Raw genomic sequence first — 16,019 nt, forward strand, 5'->3', positions numbered from 1 at the left:
ATAAGTCTGTCAAATTGTTAAAATTAGTGTTTTTCATTTATAAAACGATAAATACTCCTAAAGGATTTCAAGATACATTCTATATTAAATTATCCTAAAGTGAAGGAAGCTTTCCAATTTTGAAAAACATTTTGTAAAAAGTCTCAAATTTTGTATTTTAAATTTAGCCATTCAAAATTGTGCATACAATGAAAACGGATGATATCTTCCAAATCATTCTTCAAATTTTCAGGGTTACCACGTTGATTTTCGTTTTTTTAACATGCCCAAAATGATACGGATTAGCATCACTGCTTATAACTCCGTAACAAATCCACAGTGTTACTTTTGACATTCGGGAACACATGTACTTTACACTTGGATGTTCCCTCCTCAAGAATTTGAGAAAAATGATGACAAAAAGTATTAAACTCATTTTAGGTAATTTTTTTTTTTACAACTACAATAAACCTTACGTCAAAGGTAAAACTCCCATACTTATTACTATACTCTAATGAGATCAAGTACCTATTCTTTATGGGCAATTAATTAATTATATTCTACTTACATTCTGGACATACTTTGTGAGATCATTTAATTGTGCTTCATGTATTTTTCTAAGCTTTGCACGTTGCTTATCTTGTCTATAAGCCGCTGTTTTTCGTTCATCTATAAATTTTTTTGTGTTGTTTGAATGTTTTTCGCGAATTCTTCTGTCCTTTTCTGCTTTGGATTTTAATGTTTTATCATTTTGAACATTTTTGACGGTTTCGACTGACTGACGAGCTTGAGCAGCCTTCATTTCCTTATTTTCCCTGAAATAAGGAAATTTATACAGTATACATATATATATATATTAGTGTTTAGCTTTAAACCATATCAAAAATAGGTTTATTTCAGAAAGCTAGTCTATAATTTTAGGGGACTGAACTAATTTGGTCCTTAAAAGAAGTTTGGTTGGAAGCGGTCTAAAATAAATTCCGTCTAGATTTACCCGAAAGAAATATTAGGCTTAGATCAGTCTTAACAAAAAAAAAAGTAGGAGACCCTCGTCTTAACCTAAGTTAGCCTATACTATGCTCCTCACTTCCTTTTATCGATAAACCATTCGAAATAATAAAATTGGATATTTTTTGACTTAATAATGCATATAATTAAGTAAGCATAAGTATCGGTGGAATTGACATGATTGAGCCGATTTCGGTACTTCAAAAAAGGTCGAGTCTTGCCGATTCCAATGCCCTGGTGCATCTCCCATTTTTGTTGTTTATAATATGTTGGCAAAGGAAACATCCCCCAATAGTGGCATAATAAAATAAATGTTTTGAAGAATACAGCTACATTAATCATTTTTCAAATATTGGATCGGAATATCGGATTGAAAAACTATTTTTGAATGTTATGGGATAAAAAAATATTTTATGACTATTTCTTTTTTCAAGAATAATTATAACTGCTTTGGAATGCAAATTTTTTTATTCAGTTTGTAATTAGATAAAAAGCGCGATCTTCCATTTTCATATTTTTAAATCTAACAAGAAGTTTGGGTAAAATTCGACATCGGGACTTTAGTTATTCTCATTAAAAAAAGCGGGAAAATGCCTCGACGTAGATTTTAATCTACGCTCGCTGTTATTTTAAACCGTATTAATGCTCCATAAACCATTGGAAGGGCGTTTGTAGCGGGGAACTTGAGGTTTTGCGGGGACTCCCACAAATTATGGAATTTTTACTTTTTATTAGAAAATGTAATATTTAAACTTTTTCTCCAAAAAATTTAATATTTAAAATTAAAAAAATTATATTTGAAAATCATTTTCAGAAATTAATTTTTTGAAAATATTTTTAGATTTTTGAAATTTTTTCATATAATTTAATTTTTTGGAGTATAACTATTCATTTTTGAAGAAAAGTTACAAACTTCAATATTCCATTTTTTTTTTTCGAAAACAACTGGGGATTTTTGAAATTTTTTTATAAAAAGTTTAATTTTTCAGAAATATTTAATTTCTTAATTTTTTTTCCAAAAATGTTAATTTTTCGATTTTTTTTTAACTTCATAAGCCAAGAAAACCAAAAAAAACAACAAATATATATATATATGTTACAAGCAATGTGGGAAATCGGGCATTTAGTAAAATACAGGAAATTTAAAATGTCAGAGCAGGAATATGCAAAATGCCCGGGCAATGTATACAATTTATAATGGAGTGATCAATGGTAATTTCAACTTCATTTACATTGTCAGGTAAAATGAATGCAAGCAATTGTATCATTAAGGATTAGAGTAAGATAATATTTCATGAAGTTAAAATTACCCTTGACCACTCAATTGCAAATTTTATAGATTGCCCAGGCATTTTGCAAAATGTCCGATTTTCCATATTGCCCGTAACATATATATATAATAATCCTGCGAACGCCTTCCATTGTTAAATTATTATTATAACTTTTTTGGCCAAATATCGTTTAACAAAATAGCTTTCAGAAAATTATCCGTCAGATGATTAATACATGTTCAAACAGAATCTGTTATAACCCTAGAGTTGTAAATTATAAGCCTTTTTCGTTATGGTAAAATAAAACACCAAAAAATGACATAGAAATCCTGGTAATTTGAAAAGTGTTTTGGGAAGAATGAAGACCTTAATACTTTAGTAAAATATATTTAGACATAACTTCTAATTATACTTTAGAGGGTGGGCTGTAGGGTCTCCAATTAAGGATTTTTCCTTTTTTTACTAGAAAATTGAATATTTGATTTGATTTTTTAAATTAAATATTTGGAATATCATTTAATTATTTAAAATTTTTCTCCAAAAAATTTAATATTTGAAATTTAAATTAATTTTCAAAAAAATTTCCAAAAAAAATAATTTTCTGTGAATAGCTATTGATTTTTAAATTTTTCCCAAAAAATTTACAATTTGGAATTTTTTTTGAAAAAAATCTAATAGAAAAATTGAATTTTTTTTCTTATAAATATAATTTTTTGTGAACAAGTATTGATTTTTGAATTTATTTTCTAAAAAAATTAAATTTTTGAAAATAGCTATGGATTATTGAATTTTTGAAACTTTTTTCCAAAAAAATTAATTTTTCAATTTTTTACCCAAAAATTATAAGTTTTGGATTTTTTTTTAAAATTTTCCCCCCTCAAAAAAGATAAAATATATACATATATAATCAAACTTTGAAAGGAAGGAAATAAACAAGAATCCCACTCCGAATCTAACGAGAACAAATGTAAGAGTTACTCCAATGTCGATGCTCAATTCTACTCCGATTCCAACAAGGATTTACACTTAAATATAACGAGTAGTAGAGTTGATAAATAACCCGGTCTGTTTTTCAACTTTGAATTTCGATTGAGGCTATTGCGAAAAAGTTGTGGTATGGTAAGCAACTAACCTATGCAAAATCACATTGCCTTAAACATTATTCTAACCTATAAAAAACATTTATAAAGTTTTTTTCTAAAGCTGTACTATAGAGCAAAAAGAGAGAACAACAAAAAAAATTATTCATTTATATTTTCTGAAAAGGTAAAAAAATAATGCACGTTATACGTGGATCATCAAATTTTCGTAACTTTTCTTCTCTTTTTAAATGTTGTTCCACAGAACAATTTTAGAATAAAACTTTTTTTATCGTTTTTATAGCTTAAATCCATGTCTATCAATATTATTTTATGCAAATCCACTGAAAATGAAGTTTTGTATCTATATTTACTAAGTAAAAAGTTGGGTTTTTTTTTGATGATTTGATTGAAATGTATGTCCTTTTGATGACTTTGTAGTACAATGCAATTTTACGTTGGGTATTTTCATATAATATGAATACTTTTCCACGCTAGATGTGATCGAAATTCGAAAAAAGTTAAAAATCAAACCGGGGGATGGTCATGGATGGATTCTGATTATTTGGAGTTTGGTGGAGTTTCTACACCAAACAAATTTTCCAAATACTGCTATTGAAGTGCAATTTTAACACAATATGTGAACAGACTATTAAAGGATAATTTTAGACCACTGCATATATCTCCTCAACAAATCGGCAGCGTAATTCTACGTCATTAATGAGTATACGCACTTGTTATTATTTTAAACTTTGATGTTCTCTTCCCAAGAATAATTAACGGGTGCCCCATCTAGCGGTTGCATTTGAAACTACTACTTTTTTGACGTCTGACAGCTGTAGTAACATTTTCATTTTGTTTAATATTTTGTAAAAGGTCTCCGGTTTACGAAATAATTAAGTGTACGCTCGGGAAAAATTGGAAAATACCAAAGACTTACTCCCAAAATGGAGAGCCTTCAAACGAAACTGCAAGAAGATTACGTCGGTCGAAATAAAGCGCCTTCCAGGCAGTTTGTGGATAAATTTGTGCAGCGTGTGCGTGAAACTGGTTCGTTAATGGATAAAACAACGCGTTCCCGTGTTCGTCCAGTGCACTCAATCGAAAACATTGCTGCTGTTGCCGAAAGCGAAAAAATGAGAAAACGAGCAAGGAGCTGTCGTTACGGGCAATGGTGAGCGCTATTGGACCATGTTGGAAGATTTTTTGTTTCCCCAAATGGAAAAGGAAGACATCGACGACATTTGGTTCCAACAAGATGGCGCTACGTGCCACACAGCCAACGTTACAGTGGATGTTTTGCGCACTGTCTTCGACAATCGCATCAAATACCAAAACGGCAACGTTAACTGGCCACCTCGTAGCTGCCATTTGACTCCGTTGGACTTTTTTGTGGGGAACCGTCAAGGATAAATGTTACGCTAACCATGTATTGAAAAATTGGGTATACAGAATGGGCTACTGTAAGGCTACCCATGGCAGCCATATGAATAAAGTGGTATTTCATCATTAATCGGAATGTTGAGGCTTTTAAATAAATACAAAATGATTCAAAAATATTCATTCGTCTTTTTTTTATAGCGATATCAAAAGGAGAAAGTTTCGTGGGCCAATCTTTACTATAACCTTAGAAAAGAAAAAAATCCTGGTCATATAGCAAGCCCATTAAGTCGCTCTCACTCGTATTCTCAAACATATTAAATACAACTCTATTCACAATACTAGATCCAAACACTTACATTTACTCATGTTACTCTCCGTTATTCATGAACACACGTATTTGACATGACTCTCCTCATGAATGAAGGAATAAGGACACGAGATTTTGAAAAATAAAAAACACTATTGAGATCCCCATCTACAATCAATTTTAGAGGCGTGGAAATACTTATAATTTTCAACTCTAGCTTTTTATATATACATGTGACTTACTTTTCAAAGTTTGCCTCTAGATCCTTTAATTGCTGAGCTTGTGAAAGTTCCATAAGCTGACGTAAAACTTCTTCTTCACTATGAAGGTGTGCTTTCATAACATTCCATTCTTCCCTTCGATGTTTTTCGATAATGTCGGACCATTGCTTAGTTTGCTCAATTACAATTGCTTTGACAGCAATATCATTCAAAACATCGACATCCCTGGAATTTTTTGGGGTTTTTTAATACTAATTTAATTGATCGTCATAGTTCCTATGTCATCTAATTTTGTTTGTTCTCACAATTTTGATATTTAACATTAAAATGTATACAAATAAGTAATTGCCTTGGTAGGATTTTTTTTTAATTGTCCAAATTTAAAAAAAACAAAAAACAACTTCAAATTCATCATTTAAATAAAAAGTCATTTCCTAAATTCTTGTTCTACCTAAATCCCCAAAGAAAATTATGTTCACGGACCTGAATGCTTACTAGTTACAACTATTGAATAGGGATGTGAATATTGGGTTAAACTGAGGTGGGCTGGTAACATTGGGAGACGAAATCTCGGCTGACAGAGATATGTGTAACTATGGTGATCCTTGCTCGCAGTTGATACGTTAGAATTTTCAAAATGGAGTGGAATGATTAATAAAACAAGATTATTAATAATTTACTCTTATCAACTTAGTTAAAAGTAATAAGATCCGCGAGTATGCTAAAAAAGAATGAACCTTATAACCTTTCATTAAATTAGCTACAAAACGATAAAATCCCACTCCAAATGATATATCTATAAATATTACTCCAATGTTGATCCTCAATTCTACTTCGAGTTGAACAAGGACATATGAACTGCGCAAAAATCTTCAGTGTTACTTTTCATCTTTTACGCACTAGTCATTACTTTATACTATGATGTTCTCTCCTCAATAATAAAATAATAATTATAACAGACTGTGAAAATTAAAAAAAAAAACCACTTTTTATGTAGTAACTACAAAAAGTCATTATCATTTTATTTTCATCTATTCTTAACAACAAAATAGAAAGAGTATTCAGCATTGTTCGGATTTATTAAGCATCGATTAACTTTGCTTTAATAATATAGAAATGTGCTCCACTTTTCTTTTTTAATATGAAACGCTGAGTTTTGCTAGAAAGTTTTTTTTTTTTTTTTAAATATGACATGATTAAATATACATGGCGATAGCATAAAAGCAAGTTGGTATTTTTTTTTTTTTTTTTGATGAAACAAAGAAAATTGAAATTTTAAGTTTTTAACTTGAATGAAAAACCGAAGAGGATTTTTTGAAAGAGTCAAAAACTATCTAACAAGTTATTAATATGATTGACATTTGTTTAAATTTTTACATGAACATATTATATATAAGTTCCGTAAATTTCATCCTGCGTTATTTTAACTTTAAATCGAATTTTGATATCATCAATATAATCGATTTTAGTTGGTGAGGCCTTTTCTTAACCAACTCGCAACGTGAATACTTATAGAGTACTTTTTAGAAATAATTTTCATGTCACGACGTCTTAGTATTTTTTATTATTAGTGTTACCAAATAATCGATTTTTATCCGGTTCAGTTAACCGCAGCTACTACGGACTTTATCACTTTTTTGAATTCATATAAATTATAGTACTCATATCAATAGATGTGCTTATCATACTATTGCAATATTGAAAAAAAGAAAATACATTATCGCCACACACTTGTTCTTATTTGCATCTTTCTATTTGTTGTTTTAAAAGGGCGTTTTAAAACGAAAAGGTCAATAAAATATGAACTTCTTTACAAAATGTATTGTCAGTTTGAATTTTTTTTTAAATTCTATTCAGAAAAGAGGTCCCCAGTTGTGAGTGTGACAGGGGGCAGGGGCGGGCATTTCTGATAGTGCGAAGAAAATGCATATGGTACCACTGAATTAAAAACAATAGCCTGTAGTATGATTTTGGGGTTAATAAGTCTATAACTGCTATAGAGATCTTTATTAGCATTAGTATATAGGGAAAATATTGTGAAGTAGAGCAATTGGCAAAGTATGCCTCATTGCCCTATAGAACCTTCTCAATCGGAGGAAAAGTTTGTTGTTGAGGCTTTAAAGGTACGTCCGCAGCATTATATATTTTTTTTTTTTTTTGGGGGATTGGTTTTTGGGATTTTTTTTTCTAAAATTAAATTTTTAATATTCCATTTCTTAGGGAATTTTTTTGCAAAAATCCATAGCTATTCACAGAAAACTAAACTTTGAAAAAAAAATTCAAAAATCTATTGTTTTTCAAAGAAAATTATTTTTTTTTGTGAAAAAATTTTAAAAATAGGTATATTTTTTTTTAACTTGAAATATAAATTTTTTTTTTTTTGGAAAAATTTCAAAAACTATAACGATTCAAAGAAATATTAACATTTTTGGAAAAAAATTCAGATATTAATTTTTTACTCTGCTGGAGAATTTGCTCGAATGACGGAAAACAATCTAGTAAAAAGATAAAAATTCCTTTTATTGGGAGGGGGGTCTACAGGCCTTCAGGTCCACTTTCTGTGTACGCCCCCTGCTTAAGGTCGATTTTTGTTGGAGTACATAGAACCCGCAATAATTCATAGTTCTTCTTACTCCCTTTATTATGCACTTTTTTAAACTACGCCCAAAAGTAGGCGGGAAATTCATTATTCAGTGCAAGATGGGGACAACACTGCGATCTATCAAAGAATAAACAAAAAAGAAGGAAACCAACTGTTTTTCCTTCTCAAGTATCGAAATTGTTATTTTACTCTACTTTTAGCCCCCCCCCCTAAAACTGACCCAAAATTTGATAGTCCTTACTTTCCACGTGATTTTATTAGTTTTTCTATGGCATTGCACTGTGTTTTCTGAACTGCAGTCCTTTCTTTAATATGTTTTTTACGAAGGGTATCCAGCTCTTTTTGATGTTTTCTAACAGTTTTAAGAAATCCTTTTTCGGATTTGAGAGACTCTGCAGTGATGGGATCAAACTTCATTTCCTCTGAAAAATATATTAAAAAATATAATCAAATAAGGTTCCAATTAACATATGTAGACCGTCAACATAAAAGTAAACTTATATGGGTTTCCTCCAAATTGACCTTTGTATTTTTAAACTAATTATCGTCAATTTCTATCAACAAATTGTACAACTTAAAGACAGAGTAAAATAATGATAAAGTGATAGATTTTTTTGTGAAAGGCCATATTTAAGTACCTTAAATCAAATAAAGGTTTTCAACGATAGCTGCAATTATTGGATACCTTAAATCATTCCTCACAAAGGAATGTAAAATCTATAATTGACTCAAATATGTCGATGAGTAATAATTGGCTGTTTTTATCAATGAAGTAAAAAAAATTAACTGGGATTTTCTGCTTTTCTTGAATTGAGCTCAAAATTGTTTTAATATTGATCCTTTAAGACAAAGACAATCTTGCATTAAAATCAGGAATAAAAGAATGTCCCAATTTATTTCCGTCAATTCTGGGCAGTGTTTCTTCATTTCTGGGATGAGCTGAACCACTCAACAATGTTTACTTTCAAGGGCGTAAACATTATATTTTACAACAAATATTTTATAAAAAACATTATATTTTACAACAAATATTTTTGATTATATTTTGAGGAGGGGTAGGATATAGAAAATTTCTTGGAAAAAAACTTACAAATATTAAATTTATTAAAAAAAAAAAAATCAAAAATTCACAAAAAATTAAATTTCAATTATATCACTTTTTTTACAAAAAAAAAAAATCAATTATTCATAGCTATTTATAGAAAATTAAAGTTTTAGGAAATATACTTTAAATATTAAATTTTTGAAAAAAAAGTGAAAAATCCACAGTTATTCATACAAATTGGATTTTTGGAAAAAATTTCAAATATTTAATTTTTTAGAAAAAAAAGAAACAAAAAACCATAACTATTTACAGAAAATTACTTTTTTTGGAAAAAAAAATTCAAAACTGAAATTTGTAATTTTAATTTTTTTTTCTCTGATGCATTATTTGGCCGTATGACGAAAAAAATTTCTAGTAAAAATCAAAAATACTTTCATTTAGGGGGGGCTACTGCCCCTTCGACCCAGCCCCTCCGGACACCTCTGAATATAGTTTAAAATATTCATTTTATTAAGAAACTTTATAAGGCCTCTCAAGTATATAAAATGCATCACATTAAATTTTATAAGAATCCTTCTAACTTGACGGTCCACATATGACACAAAATATTTTAGTTTTATCCAAACCTTTTTCATCCTTATTTTTGGTATTAAGTCCAGGAACTCCAGAATCATTTTTCTTTTTCTTTCCAATTATTAAATTGGTTTCGATATCAGACTCGTCGATTCCGATGGATTTCAACTGTGCTGCTCTCTTTTCCCTTGCGGATAAGTATGCCCTTGGATCGGATAGTGCGTCCATAAATCCTTTAAAAGTAAATTTTTAGTATGAACCAGTGCTGTATAAAATATGTCCTGCTGGTATGTAAAAAAAACAACAAAAAAAAAACGAAAATGAACATTCTAATCTTGATAATTTGAAAAAAATGTTTGGGAAGGGAGCTGTTTATCAACCATGACGTTTACTTAGATCAGCTGCAAGATCGGGAAAGGAAGGCAATAAATACCCTCTCTTTATATATCAAAGACATACAGACTGGAATTATTCCGACGTCAATCCTCAATTCTACTCCGAGTCCAACAAGGTACATTCTGTTATAAAATTACCAGGAATTGTTAATTTAAATTTCATTTAAAATAGGGCGCCAGCACTCTCTTTCATTATGATGCCAAGTTTGAGCGTAATCTGTAGACCAGTTTGCTTGCAACAGCAGGATAAGTCAATCTATCTCACTTTTGCTCCACGATTTTTACAATGAACGAAATTATCGAACAAAGGGTTTGCCTTAATTTTGTGTCGCGAAAGAAATTTAATCTGCTGACGCGTATAAAATGTTAGGAAAAACTTTCGGTGAATTAGTTTTATCAAAAATCGTGCATATGAGTGGTGCAAAGCCTTCAAGGAGGGCCGTGAGATCGTCAAAGACATGCTGCGTTCTGTTCATTGTTTTCTTTGATATCTTCAGCCTGGTGCATCATGAACTCGTTCCAACGGGGCAATTGGTCAATAAGGAGTACTATTTGGGGGTACTAAGGTGTTTGCGTGAGAAAATTCGTCAAAACGGCCAGAATTATAGAAATACAACTCGTGGGTTTTACACGACGATGACGCCCCATAGCACAGAGCCACAATTGTGACCGAATTCACAGCCAAACACGTAATAAATACCATCAATTGACCACTAATTTAGTTTCCTGTGACTTTTTTTTTGTTTCCCAAACTTAAATTGTCACTCCGTGCAGCCCATTTTGAGTCTATAGAATCCATAAAACAAAATTTGTGGAAGGAGCTAAAGACAATGCCAAAAAGTGCCCGTTAAAAATGTTTCGAGGACCGAAATTTTTTGCCATATATGTATTGAATCCAATGGAGATTACTTCGAAGTTGATCAATAAATTTTAAGTTTTAAATGTGACATTTGTGTTTTATTTAACAATTCCCGGTACTTTTTTGAAAGAATGTATAACCCTCGTTCTTACTCTCTGTCCTTCAGAACGAAACGCACTAGTTATTACCATTGTTGAGCATAATAGGATCTGCCAGTATTCTTAAAAAAATGAAACCGACAAATAATTTAAAGAATGTTTAGAAGAAGAGCAGTTTATCTGTCATGACGTTTCCTTAAATTAGCTGCAAGCAGCTAATACGAGGTGGGTCCGAAAAGTATCTGACCTAACCAAACAGAAATTTCTTCGGATTTTTTTATTTCATTTTTCGACATAATCTCCATATAACTCAACACACTTATCACAGTGATACTCCCATCTATGTAACCTGTCGAAATAGTAAAAATATGTTCAAAAAAGATGATTGCCTCTTTATTGAACGGAAATCTTTGCAGTCCACTCTTTGAACTGTATTTTTGTTTGAGGCGTGTAATAGTATATCCAAGTTTTACCTACAGTAATTAATCAGCCCCAAAACTCGGATTTATTGCACCTAAACTTCACCAACAGAGCGATACTTGATTTTGTCCATTATCACATAAACACAGACATTAACTCACTCAAACGACTCCGCGTTGAATATGCGTAAATTTTAGTGAGTAAACGTCAACAGATGGTTGATGGATTTTACAGGCTTTTATTTACGAGTGCAACCATCTTAACGCTCAGGTCAGAAACTTTTCAAACCACCCTCATAGATGAAGGAATTACATTTCATTAGGTATAACTCTGAAACAAATCCTTAGTGGCATTTTTCTTCATTTACGTACTAGTGATTACTTTATACTATTATGTTCTCTCTTCAAGAATAAAATAAAAATAATAATACCTTTAAAAAATTAAAAAAACATATACACATGAAGCAAATAAAAAATAATCGTTCCCTCTTTCATTATCATATTAGTAGAAAATAAAGGAACCTGCTCCGGTTGCTCCAAGGTTAATCGAAATACAAGGTTAGACGATCATGTAATCGGGCTTTCTAGAATTTTCAATTTGATGTATCGTACCGACTGCTGGGCAAGACAGACCCATTTTGACAAAATGACGGAACCAATCATATTATATGTCCTCACTATTGCTACAATTTTCAATTTGATGTATCCTACTACGTACTGTTGGACAAGAGATACAGATTATGACAAAAAAGACAACACGCATTCCATGACTTCATTATCAAAAAGTGTGGCGGAAGTCACCCGTAGTTCGTACACGCGTTATGCTATAACCTTGTATTTCTATTAACCTTGGGGAACCGCAAAAAAAAAAAAAAAAGTTGCTCCCAAGGTCTATGTCATATTTTATACACCTTTGATATGAGCTCATGCATTAGCATGATTTCCTCATTCTTACCTCCTAAACCCTCGGGAATGTAAACTTTAAGCTCAATATTACAGAAGAGCATTGGTAACGACATTGGAAAATTCCCTTCTGTTCTCAGAGCAATATGCCTATATCCAGCTTGAAGATATTGAAAGGGCAATATCCTTTGCCCTAACATTTTCCCGTTATCATCATACACTCCAAATCGTAACACGGCTAATTCTGGAGAAACGATCTAAAAGATGAAGCAAATGATAGGAAAACAAAATTATAGTTAAATAGTTAATTACTGAATGTAAAAAGTAATGTATGAAATATGTCTATATCAGTGTCAATGTCGTCTAGTCTAAATGAACAGTTTGTCGACAATAAAAAATATTTCCTACATACTCAGGGGCGTCTGCAGGGGGTGGTAGGAGGGGCTGTGCCCCCCCCCCCAATGAAGGATGTTTTGCTTTTTACTAGAAAATTTAATTTTTCAAATTCTTTCCAAAAAATGATGATTCTGTGAATAACTATGGATTTTTGAATTTTTTTTTTACAATAGTGCTAGTTTTTTGAAATTTTTTGAGAATGGCTATGGATTTTTTGAAAGTTTATGCAAAATATTGAACATTTTTTATTTATTTAGTGAAATCTGTTGATTTTTGAAATTTTATCGAAAAAGTTTAACTTTTTTATTATCTTTAGTGAATAACTGTGGATCTCGGATTTTTTTTTTCCAAAATTTTTTTATTTTATTTTATTTTTAGTGTATAGTTGTGGATTTTTGAATTTTTTCTCAAAAAAAAAAAATTAACTTAAAAAACCAAGCCCCTCCCAAAAAATATAATATTGCGAACGCCACTGATATTACTCTGAAAAAAAAATCGTTATTTTCTCATTTCAAATTGAATCAGCCAGTTTGCATTGTTAGTTTGTTTTTTGGCAGATGAAAAGTTAAGACGTTTTCTGGTGGACTTTGCAATTTTCTACTTTTGAAAAAATGGAAAGAAAAAATCAATTAAGGATAAAATACTTTTAAAAAATTAGAAAGATTGTTTGTTTTTAGAAAATAGTTTTCATTTATATAAATGTTAAATTTCAAAATCTGTAAAGAGTGTTATCGAATCTTCTTAAAAATGGATTTTTTCTTTACTTTTTTTATGAAAAAAAAAAAAAGAAAATCGTGGAGTATACCAAAATACGTCAAACCTTATATTCTGTCTAAAAAAAAACTATAATTGTTAGCGTTGTGGACATTATTACCAACATAACTATAAAAAAAATTGAGAATAAAATGAGAATTGAATTTTTTATTTGGGAATAGAACATAATGGTTTATTTTGATTAAACCTCAATACATATTTCATTACATATGCACATACCGGTTGTTCAATGGAAATTGGGATACTTTTCAATTATAATTTAAATAGCATAGATTTATATAAAAATAAAATAGGCCGACCTAAGCTTTAAGTTTTTCCAATTTTCTTTACACAATCCTTGAAAACAATTACTTCTCAATACAGTCACTCTCGACGACAATGATGCCCTTCAGGTGGGGTCTAAATGTTACTCACCCCTCCTTCATGTCGCGAAATCATGCCTCTCACGTCTAATTTTCTTGACCAACACTGCCGATTTTGCATTTTTTATATTATTTTTATCTTCAATCTCATTACTGGCAAGCGATTGAAGATAAAGGTGCTGTAAGAAATCTCTGTGAAAGTTATTCTAGCCCAGAGATCTAGATCAGAGCGTCTCTGTCTGAGCTCATTTTTACCGTGAGAGTGACGTGCAATTCAAGGAAAACAAACTATGACTCAGCAGTTTGTGTCGCAATTTTAAGCTGCGTAATTATTTCACAGAGCCTCGAGTTATCAGAGTTAACAACAAGAGTGTCCCAATTTCAATGCAACACCCGATATAGCAAGTATGAATTCCTGATGCATTCCCTTAAGCCAGAGGTAGGCAACCCTTGAGACATGGAGTGGCAACTTCAACAATTATAATCAATGAGCGTGCCACTATCAAAAATAAGAATGGTCAAAGCACACACACAAACTACGGAAATATATTCTAAATTGCGCGTGCCAGTCAATACGCCTCTGCGTTCCAGCATTAGCACGCAATCTATAGGTTGCCGACCCCTGCATAAAGTAATAAAATAATGGGATTTTTGTTCTTCACATCTAATCTGAGTGTTGTATTAATATGAAATATAGATCAATATATGGGTTAAAAATGTTTATCTCTTTAATTTAAATGTAAAGAAATCCTCAGTACTGCTTGGGCTTTGGCCAAAAAGGTATTAATTCACTTTCAAAAAACAATTTAACTATATTAATAGGGCTTTTATCCCTTGACTATTATGTAATTTTGCTCTTTGAGAAAGAAAAGAACGGTCTATAATTTAAGTGGTAGGTTTATTTTAAGAGTCAAAAACATTCTATGGACTTAAAAAGTGTTTAGAGCACAGTAAGGTCATGGAATGACCTACCCAGCCTATAGACCTCATTCCCATAGGTAATCTTTATCATTGAACTTATGAAATCGACAAGGGATCAACCACTTATTTCCTAAGCTTTATTGAGTGTGCCTCCCTTTCCCCAGTATTAGAAGAGACAAACATTTTGTTTTAGCATACTTTGACCCTTCCAACATCGTGATGAAAGATAACTTAATTAACGAATACATTCCATCTAGTCCAGTCAGATAAAATTAACAATTATATAAATACAGCAATACCCCGTTTGGTCCGGACACAGTTTAGCTCTTGCACGGTTTTTAATTTGAAGAACTGAGAAAATTATAAAATGTTATTTCGCGGCACGGCTTTAAGCGAGAAGTAAATTTTACAAGCTCTACAATTGAGATTTACAAAATTTTGATAATAAAAAAAAAAGTACGCGAATTTTCAAATCTTGTATTAATTTATTTGAGAAAATATTTTTTTTGATTTCCCTTCGATTAATGGATTTGCCTAAAGGATTTAAATTATGCAACTCCTTGAGAACATATTCGAAATGATTTTTTTTTTTTAAAATGATCATTTGTTTTGTTTTTAAATAAGAAATCTTATATCGAATCCTCTCTTTTTTTTATTTCTTCAGAAAAGAAGATTTAAAATCCTACTTTTTTACGCTTATCAACTTGTAAATTACCACCTTCAAAATTTTGGTCCTCCGATAAATATTCATCATAAGAGAGAAACAAACATTTTCTCCTACTTAACCACTGATACTGACCTTGTGTCTCAACTAGTGAATAAGTCTTGCACCACCTACCTAACTGTATTTTTGAGAGGTTTAGAGAGTTTCAATCAGGAAGTTGAGCACATTAATGAAAAGCGGTTGCTGCATTCTTTCCAACGAAATATTGCAACTAAATATATCTCACTTCCGGACAAAGATAGAAACAAAAGTTCGGAGATTGCAACTTTGATCTGCATCGGCCATGACACTTCGGACAAGGTCAAAGGGCTTGGGATCAACAACCACAACATCAAATGCGTTTGCAAGCACTTCTAGATATGTTCGGTCTCAAGGATAATCCTATTATTTTGAGGCCAACCCAACCATGCCTGAGGTAGAATTAGCAAAAAGAAGTCCCTAGACCTGCCAATCATATCAAAGGTGTTCAAAGTTGATAGATAGAGGTCAAAAAAGTTTGAAGAGAGGCCATTCTTGACTAAAAAACATCAGCAATTATGACTGGAGCGTTGTAGGATTCTTTTTAATTACCTCAAATATCACCCCAGTGCCCTGACTCTAACCCGCTGAACTTGAGTATCTGGTGGCAAGCGGAGTCCAAAGCATGTCAAGTCCACCGCAGCAACATTGCCGACCTCAAGTCATCCGTGAATAAGGAGTA

The 16,019-nt window shown here is 31.3% G+C and overlaps 1 protein-coding gene across 1 annotated transcript in view; it reads right to left on the minus strand.

Annotated features, from left to right (window-relative positions):
• LOC121130151 (1-phosphatidylinositol 4,5-bisphosphate phosphodiesterase) overlaps nt 1–16,019 on the minus strand; it is a 28,233-nt gene that overhangs the window by 542 nt on the left and 11,672 nt on the right. The window contains exons 14-18 of the mRNA XM_040725883.2: nt 12,195–12,399; nt 9,522–9,701; nt 8,092–8,272; nt 5,270–5,473; nt 548–794 (exon numbers count right to left, since the gene is read on the minus strand). Of these exons, the coding sequence (XP_040581817.1) occupies nt 548–794; nt 5,270–5,473; nt 8,092–8,272; nt 9,522–9,701; nt 12,195–12,399 (1,017 nt within the window). The remainder of the gene's footprint in view (nt 1–547; nt 795–5,269; nt 5,474–8,091; nt 8,273–9,521; nt 9,702–12,194; nt 12,400–16,019) is intronic.

The sequence above is a fragment of the Lepeophtheirus salmonis genome, chromosome Z, assembly GCF_016086655.4.
Source record: "Lepeophtheirus salmonis chromosome Z, UVic_Lsal_1.4, whole genome shotgun sequence".
Taxonomy (NCBI): Eukaryota; Metazoa; Arthropoda; class Copepoda; order Siphonostomatoida; family Caligidae; genus Lepeophtheirus; species Lepeophtheirus salmonis.